This window comes from Montipora foliosa, unplaced genomic scaffold (assembly GCF_036669935.1).
Source record: "Montipora foliosa isolate CH-2021 unplaced genomic scaffold, ASM3666993v2 scaffold_487, whole genome shotgun sequence".
In the NCBI taxonomy this organism is placed as follows: Eukaryota; Metazoa; Cnidaria; class Anthozoa; order Scleractinia; family Acroporidae; genus Montipora; species Montipora foliosa.
This window is the reverse complement of record NW_027179797.1, coordinates 361-12,500: the sequence shown is the minus strand read 5'-3', so window position 1 is coordinate 12,500 and position 12,140 is coordinate 361. Positions and strand designations below refer to the sequence as shown.

General features: G+C 40.8%; 1 protein-coding gene across 1 annotated transcript in view; it reads right to left on the bottom strand.

Annotated features, from left to right (window-relative positions):
• The window catches only part of LOC137990056 (plexin domain-containing protein 1-like), a gene marked incomplete at its 5' end in the record, with an annotated part of 12,754 nt that extends 883 nt beyond the window's left edge, over positions 1–11,871 (bottom strand). The window contains 10 exons of the mRNA XM_068835596.1: positions 1–366; positions 2,006–2,179; positions 3,103–3,175; positions 6,043–6,130; positions 6,303–6,398; positions 6,700–6,867; positions 6,966–7,019; positions 8,262–8,384; positions 8,806–8,998; positions 11,771–11,871. The exon at positions 1–366 is cut by the window's left edge and continues 883 nt beyond it. Coding sequence (XP_068691697.1) covers positions 289–366; positions 2,006–2,179; positions 3,103–3,175; positions 6,043–6,130; positions 6,303–6,398; positions 6,700–6,867; positions 6,966–7,019; positions 8,262–8,384; positions 8,806–8,998; positions 11,771–11,871 — 1,148 coding nt within the window. The remainder of the gene's footprint in view (positions 367–2,005; positions 2,180–3,102; positions 3,176–6,042; positions 6,131–6,302; positions 6,399–6,699; positions 6,868–6,965; positions 7,020–8,261; positions 8,385–8,805; positions 8,999–11,770) is intronic.
• Positions 11,872–12,140: the final 269 nt, after the last annotated feature.

Below are 12,140 nucleotides of genomic sequence, written 5' to 3'. Positions count from 1 at the left end.
TGCACGACGCTGAGAATTGTAATTTTGAGGGTCACGAATTTAACGTTAAACGACTCGAGCTGAATAACTTAACTTTGTATTAAATGTCCCTGGCCAAACCACTTGGCCGCACTAGCTACGGAAACAATATGTGATGTTGTTCTCCCTAACCTCGTTGAAACGTGAATAATCATTCACAAAGAAACGTAATTAACTGTGCAAAAAGGTCGGTTACCAAACAACACGACAAAATTAGAATTATGGGTAATCGGTAATAACTTTACAAAAATACCAGATAGTTTGGGTTTGTCAAGTGAGAACTTTATTAAACACCGAGGAGTTTGTCGGACCAATGTCGTCGTAGTTTTCTGAGTTCTTTCTGCCGTGCTGTGATAAATTAAAGAGAGAAAAATTCATCTTTAGTCAGTGAATTACACTGTATGGGCGCGATTGTATAGTCTTGTACTCTATGACCCGGCTAATAAATAAAAGCGAAATTGAAGGGTCACCTTTTCTGCTAAAAGGAGAATTGCGCTGCCCCACTTAGCGCAATTATGTTGGTTTAATGTCGGGAATGTTTGTTGTAAGGCCTAAAGTCCACACAACGGATATTTAAAAGGTCTTAAAACAAAGTTAAGTTCATCTACACTTCTCCTTGCGATTCTCTCTACTTTCGTCACCTTTTCTTGTTAAATGTACCAACCAATGACTTATTGGCTGCCGGAAGAGAGGGTTATTTGTTTCAGTGAATGGTTGGTCCATTCGACGGACCAAAGAGAGTGTTTGTAAGCAGATGTTCTCCCTATTCTGAGCAAAGACTATAACAGTCAATCTTGTCCACTGCTGTCTGTTGTTTACAGCCATTACCAAATGTTGCAGACTTACTGCTGAGTGACTCTGCTCACAGCTGTACAGTGGCCAATTTTCAGGTTCAGTTTGCATAACTTAACTGTTGCACGCGAGGAAATGTTAAGTGTTTGCCGCGCGTGTCTTCAGGCGTGGCTCCACGCAGGTGCTCCAAAGTTTTAATATATTTACAACCTGCACAAATCCCATAATACAACTCTTTTACAAAAAGCATAATCATTGTTTGCAATTTCTCCTGGGACATGAAGATGTCCCAAGAGAAATCGAAAACAATGCCTATGCAAATTTTTGGGGGTAGAAGAGATTTCGAATTATATACTGGTGTTATTCATGTGGGGAATACGCAAAGCGATCGAGAAAGTAGAGACGCTACAAGAGATCGTACACATACAGGAGCCCGTGATTAGGAGCGTACGGGTTTATTGCATTTGTGGAAGACTGCCCTTTTTTTTTAGACAAATTTTCTCGCGAAAGCAGACCTTTTCAGCTACTCACCAGTCTTGCATGAGAGGTTATAGACCTAATCGGCTAACTCAATGTTGTACCCAATTCAAACCCTTTGGGAATAAAACGTTTTGTTCCAGGTATTTCCATATCATTTAAATATGAATGCTACATTATCATGCAAATACAATAAACAAAGAATCTTAATCCCGGAAGATTTGAATTGGGTACAACATTGAGTTAGCCGATTAGGTCTTTTACCTATGGGATTGAGAATGATCTCTCGTGCAAGCCAATAAGCCAGTTCAGAGTTCCAAAAAAATATGTGCGCGCGTCGGGATAAAAACAAGCATCTTTTGTTATGGAAATTGTTTGCAGAGATTTGCTTTCAAAATCTTTTGTATTTTTAATATATGCTTGATTTTATCCGCACTGGTTTATAGACCATTTTCGAATTCTCAAGGCTGGACTGGATCTAGCATGAAATGGAGGCTAAGGCGGGCAAATTTTTTCAAATGCAAATTAATTTGCCCGCATTGGCCTCCATTTCATGCTAGATCCAGTCCAGCTGTGAGAATTCAGCAATGGTCGATTCTTATTAAAAAGAACACTCGTCTAAAAATAGCTTCATTTGTGAAAATCCCAAGTATTGGAGTTGTAGGCTCCTTTGTATACGTTTCCGACAGAAACGCAGACAGGAGCTCTATTTACAGACCTGAATAAGGCACAATCCGGATCTAGAATTGGGATGAGTAAAGGCATACACCAGCCACGCTATACAAGCAAACAGGAGCACTGCGCCTGCGCAGATAACAGCTATCATCCATGGCTCCAGGTCTTGCTTTCCTTCACTCACTATCTGGCTTCCTTGGCTGAAACACCTTTCCACCTTCAAATACAAGGAAAAGATAATAGATCAAAGGGTCCGGTAGAAATCCAGCCAATCCATTCCTCTCTAGTCAATCTTTTGCCTTTTCCAGGCCAGATATGTCCAGAAAAGCACGTGATTAGATACACGAGGATTTCAATAAGCGTCACGAAGTGTCCCCTTGTCATTCTTCCCAACTTCAACGTCACTCGTGTCTCGGAATACAGAAAAATCAACGTCAAAAAGTGTCTCTAAATGCTGCTCCTCAATTAAGAGTAAACTGCTGCATTTACCCTGACCCAAAAATAACGCTAAGGTTTACCTTTATCTTATTGTTGGAAATAGATAGCAAATGCTGAGACTCTGAATGAGACACTTCGTGTTGGATGTTGCATGTCTGCCTCCTCTTCAAAGCGAGTCTAAGTGCGAAGGTTTTGTGATGGTAATCAGTTCTACTTTACATATGAATGAAAACTAATAAGCCATTTTCGAAATATCAAATATTCAGCTTGACAGTGAGGAAGAGGACAAAAACAATAGAAACACTTTGGAATAAATGTGAAAAATATTCACATGTCATCCACTTTCCTTTGTCTTTGTCCTCACTGCCTCACTATCAAGGTGAATTTTAATATATCAAAAAAGGCCTGTTTTCGTAAGAAAAACTTAGACTCGCACTTAGACTCGCTTTGAAGAGGAGGCAGACATGAACTCGGAAATGGCCTATTGCGTTCATTTCCGAGCATAATTTCATTTGCATTTGTTTAAAAAAATAATGAAATGCAAAAAAATAATAATAATTGCACTTGGCACTTTGCACCCTATAAAGACAACTACTTTGCAGTGTAACAAAAATCCTTCTTGTCGCAATCTCAGACAGATATGCGTGTTGGTGTGAACTTTTCACTGTTCTTTCCATCACAACAAAAAGTTTAAAAAATTACTTGATATGTTACTGATGAAATGCAACCCGAGGAAAGCCATTCTGGCCGGTGACGGTCAAATCCATCTGAACATCTTTGAAAACAAAGAAAAGAGAAACACAAGTTAGAATTAATTAAAGAAGAAAAGATGACAAGTAAAAAATATCTCATAAGGCAGTACAGTCATCAAGGGGTCAAGAGAGAGACTGGGCACTAAGTAGGAAACTCGCAACTTGTGAGGCATTAAAGAACACCACCACTGAAAGGAAAACACCACTTTCCATGGCATAATAAACAACACCACACGAAAGTACTATCCAGTAACTTTCATTTGAAGGGTTACACTTTTGCAGGGGCGGAGTCAGAATATTCAGAGGTGGAGAGAAAACACAAAAAAAATTTCCGCAAGAACACAATTCCTCTCAAAAGAAAACGCAGGTTAGGTAAAATGCCGCTTTCAGGGAGGATATACGCCCAAAGCGTACGGCTTTAAAAATACAGGGAAAAGGAGAACCCTGTCTGAAACATCATCATCATCATCGTTATCTTTCGATGTAGACACAATAGAGGAGACATTGTGAGTAAGTCATGTTGGTTTGTTCTTGCATGCTCGTAGGTGAGCTGCCAGACCGGCTCTGATCTACATAACCTTTTACATTTCTCACTGCTGAAGTTACTGGCACTAGGAACTGAGTCGCACCGAGCATGAGCAGACAGATAGTCGGCTGCTCGCTTCTCTTCAACTCTCAGCACATCCTTAAACCACAGTTTCTGACCACCACGCTTCCGCTTGCCACCCACTAGACGTACTGTCAAACACTTGCTTGGGGATGAAGGGGTAGTTTCTAAAGAAACTGTGGTGCTGCGTCGGTGGGGAAGTAGTATACAAAAATTTGGTTTTATCAACGGAGTTGATAATGTAAATTGGCCACCGTACAGAGATTCTAAAAGCTGACGTTTCGAGCGTTAGCCCTTCGTCAGAGCGAATGGGGAATAACTTGCTTGGGCAGGCGATCATCAGTCATACAATCAAGGCTTCCACACTCGCAGCTCCTCGCTGCTGGACCGTCACGTCTGGAATTCTGTCTTTCCATTTGATATTCATGATCTGCCGTAGATGACGGAGTTGGACTCGGGTCAGCTGCTTGATGTGCCTAGGGTAGAGGATCAAAGTTTCGGTGGAATATCGAAGTGATGGTAGCACTGCAGTGTTGTAGACTTTGATCTTAGCGTCAGTATTCTTCAAAGCCTCTCCATTTACTTCCACCAGAGGTTGCTCGTGCTCTTGCTGCAGTGGTGGCGGTTGGTAAAGGAGCTCAGTTTTGGTTGCATTTATTCGCAGTCCAAAGCAAGTTGCAGCCTCAACGAACAGATCGGTAATCTCCTGTATGTCCTGCTGGCTTGTAGCTACCAGAGCTGAGTCGTCTGCATAAAGCAGCCCCATCACGCAGATCACTGTTGTCTTTGACGTAGCACGCAGCCTGGCAAGGTTGAAGAGGCCATCATCTGGTCGGCTTCGGATGCAAATTCCCCACTCCCCGGGCACAGAAGATTGTCGTAAGGCCGGTGTTTTCCGGGGGGGGGGGGGGGGGTGTTGAAGTTTCGATTTGATCGGTGCATTACTAGTAAACACTTTGAACCCTTGACTATACGGGTGCATTTAAGAACGGGGTAGCCAATCTCGTACCCAGAGTCCTCGGGCTTCTTGGTAAGCGGGTGAGCGCCCGTAGAGACTCTGGGATAATCGACTTGAACTATATTTTTGATTGGCCGCTTGCGTAACAATGGCAGTCCGACAGGAAGTCGGTAAGTAATTCGGAAGCCCCAGAATTTGAAGGGAGATTCAAAATCTAAAACAAGTTTCAGTGCTGTTTGTGTTTTTCTACCTCAGAAATACATAAATCACAGAAATAAAAAACCACGAGGTTTGAATTATGTCTTATAATGTACGGGAATTTTCCCACGCTGCTCAAAAGTGATTACTGTTGCTGTTGCAAAAGTACCGTGGGAAAACATTATATCAGTCTCTTTGAGGAGAAATCCGTGGAATAAGGTCTTGTCGAAGCCATTCAGAATTACGGAAACATCAAATCGTAGTAGAAGAGGACATTTGTGTCGTTTCCACAAAAATTTGTCGATCGTGCCGGCTTGCACGATGGCATTCTGAACGATGGAATGTACGCTGAAACACTAAAAATACACTTTCCGAAAGCGTCAGAGGTTTCATCTTCACTTGCTCTTACAGCAAGCCAATGATCATTTCTCCACTTTCTTTGTGTGTAAGGCTAAAATTCTTGTTTCTCGAACACTTTCAACCCGCCATTTCTACTGTTTACGGTTTTCTCTTAGTCTGTTTCCGGTTAAACTCAAACATACGTCATAAGACCGGAACCCACGTTTTCTGGGAAAATGGAGTCGATTATCCCAGAGTCTCTCCGGGCGCTCACCCGCTGGCCAAAAAGCCCGAGGACTCTGGGTACGAGATTGCGGGGTAGCCGACTCTGTTTGCGCTCTACCTCCCCGCAGTGCTGGAATATGTGTCTAGCAGGACAACTAAAGGTGTGGACCTTTGCCTGCGTGGGGTGGGGAAAACTGAACCGGAAGTGTCAGGTTTCAAATGCTTTTTTTTTCGGGCGCCGAAGTCGCTAATAGCTATAAAACACGTGTTTGGACGAGATGAAAGAGTTTAAAGGAAGACATATAGCATTTGTGAACGATTGGCTTACAAAAAATGTCTTTATTAAAGACGACAGGAGCCGACGATTGTTCTTTAGTAGGGTATGACAGACAAACCCACGATAGGGTAGGGCATTTGAACACCATTTTGGCCCGATGGGGCGGGAATTTGAACAATCCAATCTTCAAAAGTTCAAATTCCCAGGGGATGTTGAATTTTCGAGTTGATCGGCGCATAACAGGCTCATAAGCAGAATTACCGGAAAAAATTGAATTATCAATAACCTGTTAATCTTTTGGCACCATGTGCAATTAAATTCAGTGGATTCTCTTCTCTGAGCACATTCTCCACATGTCCCTGCTGTGATGCAACCTGCATGGAAAGATTTAATTTTAAACAAAGAAACAGCAAATAATTTCAACGAATTAATAACATTGAAAACGGTTACATCTGTTACCTTCTCTAAACCAAAAGAGTTATTAAACTAATAGAATAGTAAGTTTGTAAACTAAGGTTGGAAATAGTATATTTTTGTCTGTCTTACTGGCTTTTGGGCGAAATATGACAGCAGCGTTATTCATAATCCAGCTTTGGTTGATGTGCACCGCGTCGTAAGTATAGAATGTGCGAAATAATTGCCCTGCAAAAAAGATAGAAATGAATCAAAGTGATAATACTGATCTTGCAAATTTACAGTAAAGCTTTCACTGAATAAATGAAGCTCAACGAGAGTTACAATAGCCTCCCAAAAATGCAGTGGTAATTGTCATTAGTTTCCGGACACGTTCACGGTATGTCTTTTGCTCCCAAAAGTTGTTTTAGCTGTTCTTGTTGCCTGAGACATTTGTTCCTCTGTCGTTCAAAGGAGGCTATTATCGTTTTTCCGTTCGATTGCTTCGTCTTTAATTGACTCAACTCGCGTTATTTGCCGCTCTACTTACAAATGCCGTAGTAGTGTTTGAGCGTGTCGACGTAATAAGCATCCGAAATGCCAATGGCAACTGGATGACCTTCAACTGAAATGTTGTGCACTGGAAACGGGATCTTGTGATAGATAAACTTAATTTCACCAGTCTTGTTCAACACACATTGAAACGTAAAGCTGCCCGCTGAAAAGAGAATAAATTTTGACGAATAAAGAAAAAAGAAATTTAATTGTGCAGTAAATATCACTATCCATGCTGACTGAAAATGAAGAATTCCTTACCTTCAGGATCGTTATCAAGGATTACGTTTGACCACTGAATAATGAATTCATTCCCTAAGTTGCAACAAACAAAGAGATCATCAGTACTATTCTTTCTTTATACTATTACCGGTCAAAAATGACAAAGATAACTGCAACGCAGCCAAAGAGTGCAATTTTATCTGCAAAAACATGCCCTCTGCCTCTACACGTGGTCGCACGTGCTGGCACGTGCTTTTGACTATCTTGGTACTTTTCTTTTTTGCTATCCCGTGCAAACCATAATTATTGCATGGTGAAGTGAGGACTGGACATTATAAAATCAAAGCCATTCGCATCAGTCGACTCCCTTGGGCCGGATTTTTGATCTCAATCAAGTTAAAATAGGGCAAACATCATTTTTTGAAGTCTTTTTTATTGCGTTAAAAATGTTGCTAATAAACCATTTTACAGTTGTAGCTAAGTTACCTAGCCTAAGAATGGAAGTGAGGCTGCCGGTTTACTCTGTTTTGATACAAACCTTCATGCTTTTGTAATATTAATATAAACTAATTAGAATTACAACAACACAATTTACATGATAAAAGCAGCGGGGGCTGTATCAATGCAAGGTCACCGGCAGCCTCGCAACCATTCATAGGCTAGGTCGCTGAGCAGACAACTGTAAAATGGCCTATTGTTTTGCGATGAAAGATTGGTGACGAAACGTGTTTGTTTCGTCTCAGATAGTAAGCGCGTCATGATTCGCCAATTCATTCATCGGGCAATGTTCGGGCAGTTCGGCGGCCCACTAATGAACGAAAGTCTGTTTTTGATGCTTCTTGCAAAGATCAGATATAAAAATATCTCAATAACCTCGTTTTATTGTGCCGTAATGTATATTACGCCACTTTATTTTTTCCAGTCGATTTGTAGCCCTCGTACTTGGCGTTAGGCAGAATGGAAAGAAAAAGCGACCGTAACTTATGACGTGTCACGAGAAGACGAATTTGGCATGAGATATGACCTCCCCTCCCTGCTATTGCTGCTATCAGGGCTATTTGTGATCGAGAGCCACAAAATCAATACCAAAATAATTGATGATAGTGACCTACTTCCTGGCAAAAGCTTCGATGCAAAATCGGAATGAACCAGTCAGAATTCGAAACAGTCATGCAACTTGTTCAAGCACGGGCAAACACCTACGCTAACACGCATACAAGACACGATTTGGTCGATTTTGTTTATACTTCACATCTGTTGTAAAAGATGCGCGTGATTTTTTTGCTAGGCACTATGTGTAGTAAACTCAAATGCAAACATTGCTTTTTCTCTTACCGTCGGTAAAATGATGAACTGTGCTTGTGATGTTAAGTGAAGGGTTAAAGTGTGCCATCAGTGGGGCAACATACTGAAACTTTGCCACTTGACGGCTTTTTGATATACCCAGATTAATAAAACCTGCAGAAACAAATCTCATCTCAAATCGTGTAAAAAATTTGCCGCGGCTAGCTCGGTTATTATAGCCCAGGGCCCGGTTGTTCGAAATCCTATTAACTTAATCCAGGATTGGCGTAAGCTTTTGTTTCATGTTTTCAACTTTTGGTGAAAGTTTCTTTTGCTTATTCTTGTTTTTCAAGATTGACTTCTTCTAATGTAAAGTTTTGCCGTATATCAGCGTTAAACAGCATTTGGGAGTAAAGAAATAAACTCCTTGGTTAATTTTTAATCTGGGATTAGCGTTAATTGGCTTTTGAAAGTGACATTTCTTGATAAGAAGGTACTGGTATAAATCTGTACATACATAAACTTTTGCAGTTGCAATTGTTCAATGCAGACAGGAAGGTTTTCATACATGGCTTTACTACACGTAATATCTTACCTCCAGTGGTAAGAGTTGCATTTGTCACATAGTGACCGTAGAATGGAAACTTGAAAGGCAGTTTGACCACCCCAATTGCACGATTGTTTGACGAAAGATGATCATCTCGAACGCTTCCAGCTCTTTTTCTGAGGTCTGTCCATAGGTGTCCCACGTCTTGATAAAAGAGTGAACTGTAATACTTGTGATCGTCCTAAAAGTGACGAGTTTCGATACTTTCGAAAGAGTTTTATCAATTGAGTGTTTTTACAAAGCGTCTTTACTCAACTTAGCACCGCAGCGTTTTATAATTACTAAATAGAGAACAACAAAACGGGCAATGAAAACTCCCAAAACTTGTTCACAGCCCCCTGCGAACAAAACGTGAGATCTTTCTTGCAGAACTACAAATGGCCAAGGTAGAGAAAGAAAACACGTTTGTAGGGATAAATGTTCGTTCCAATTTCATAACCAACGTTTGTCTTATTAAAAGATGAGAGATATTTCGAGACGACTTTTTCGTTGGCGTTGCTTATGGTCTCTAATTAATGTTTGGCACTGCAGGTGCTGCGCTTATTACTACTGACTGTAAATGCATATAGGCTGGACGGCTTCGGCAATTTCTACAACCTGCATATGCCCCGTTTGCTGAAAACTTTGTTGAGTTTGAATCCGTTTGAGCACTTACTCATTCAACATTTACTGGACGCAAGCATCCTCACATCAAGCATCTTACCCACCCCCGCCACTCTCCACAAATCCCACCCCGAGAATCATACGCCTTATTCCAAAATGGCCGCAATTTTAGTATTCCATTGTTTCCATGCAAATTGACCCTTATGGCCTCGTTCAAGGTTAAATATTCTTTTGAATACTAAAAAGGGCGGCCATTTTGGAATAAGGTGTTTGTTGTTACCAATTTCTGTGTGGCGATCAAATAGACCACTTTTACATTCTTTATGCCCTCATTTTGAAACAGAAATTCTTTTGAAATTTGCCGGTCGTAACGAGGCTAGAAAGGCTTATTAGCATTAAAACAAAAAAATATTTTATTTGGCCGCCACTATAAAAGAGCTCTATTGCTTAAAGTTGGCCGGATGCAGCCCATTCTTTAATCCTGAATTAACGATTAACGATTATCGTTAATTCTTAATTTGCTCTGAATTTACTATTATCGTTAATTTAGAAGACTTAATGCTTGATATGGATTATGGGAAATGGTCATATATATTTTAAAAGTAAACCCAAAGGCATGGACACAGGAGTCGAACCTTACCTACATCTAGGAATAGGGAGCTTTAGCAACGACGACTGGAACGGCAACGAGTGCGTAATCACTTCGCGATTATTCCAAGCTTTTTGGCATGACAATGCAGGGACGGCGGAACGTATTTTGTATTGGGGGAGCTAAAAAAGCAAGCGCCGGAGACGCCAACTTGTAGGGGGTTTCCGCCAGAAAATTTTGAAATCTTGAAGCTCGGAAATGCTACTTTTAGCATTCTCGGCGAGATATCAAAAAAATAAACGTGGATCAACCGTAAAAACCGTTTTAAAAGTTTTATTTTTTTGCTTGAAATTGGCGGCTTCGCCGTGCCTGCAATGGTGTGGTAGTCCCTCAATAATGAAACCGATACGAGTAACGCTTAATTTAGGGGAGAAAATGCAAATTTAATCCTCAAGTGCTGACGTTTTTCATAAAACCTCAAATTTGGCTATTTCACGTTGTTGTTTTGCTGACGACAGCAAAGAAATGGACAAAAATGAAAAACGCACGTGCAGAGCGTGCAAAGCTATTGTTTTTGTCCTTAAATATGCAAATTTGTGACGTTCGCGTTGCCGTCGCCGTTGTCGTTGCTAAAGCTCCCTAAAAAGGGCCGATTTACACGGTAAGATTTTTGTCGCATGTGACAACTGCTTACGACAGGCCCACGACATGAGTTACGATTGTTGTGCACGTCAGAAAAATGTCGTAGCATTTTAAAACATGTTTTAAGTTCATGTCGTAGGCCTGTAGTGAGCTTGTCGCATGCGACAAAAAATCGTACCGTGTAAATCGGCCCTAATAACACGGTACGATTTTGTCGCATGCGGCAAGCTCACGACAGGCCTACGACATGACTTACGATTGTCGCAGCGTTTTAAAACATGTTTTAAATGCTACGACATTTTTTCTAACGTACACAACAATCGTAAATCATGTCGTGGGCCTGTCGTAAGCCGTTGTTGCATGCGACAAAAATCGTACCGTGTAAATCGGCCCTAATGTTGACCAGTCACCTTACCACTTGACCACCACCACGGCACCATTACCGCTCGGCAACAAGGTCGGTTACCAAACTTCCCGACAAGGCTAAAAAAAGTTTAATCAAAGCTCAGGCCTAACTAATCTAGCTAAGGCCTAATCACTATTCAGCAGCGATACTCTATGAGAGACTTAAATAAACCCTTTTTTTTTGGATGCGCGGTGCCTTGATCTTCAGTGGTGAAGCGGAAAGAAGCAGTACATTCCTATGGAGTAGAAACTCCGGGTTCAAATCCAATTCACAGATTATATGATTTTTACTTTCCTTATTTTCCTCTGTTACCACAAGAACTGGGACACAGGGTCCTAAATTGACGATAACAGTAAATTCAAAGCAAATTAGGAATTGACGATAATCGTCAGTTAAAAGAAGAGATCGTTGGGCCGATGATGGGTTCAGCCTGCATGGTTTCCACGTTCTTTCACTTTCCGACCCTGTGTGATAGGAAGAGGAGAAAAACCTGGAAGCTACAACTGTAGGTTGCAAATCCAGTAGGTTTTACCAAGTTTCCATGAAGCAGATATGTGGAGTCATTCACTACACCATTATAAGAGCAAATTTAAAAACAAGAAAAAAATTTTCAAAAGATTATGACAGTAAAATATTTGTGCCTACGGAAAAAGACCTAGCAGCATCTATCTCGTCAAGGTTGTAATCAGTTTTACTCATCATGTTTTAGATACCTGTATTGTTTTGTTTAGGTATGTCTGCCTCTTCTGTCGGCTTTTAGTCACAATCTCTGCAGAAAGATGGTTCTTTTGTTGCGTCTTGATCACCTTATTTACTATAAAGAAAAATAAATAAAAATTCATGTCAAGATTGGTAGTGACGTGTTTTGTCGCATGACTCGGCGGCATCGCGAAGCTTTCAGAGAACACTCGACCAAACAGCTTAATTTAATTTAATTCACTGAACTTCAACTAGAATTCGAGATAAAATATTATCGAAAATAACGTTGGCCAATTGTACAGTGTTGAGAAGGCATGAACCTCAAAAAGCCCGTAAGCACCATTCCAGGAAGATTGCTTACAAAAACACCAATGGACCTCTTTT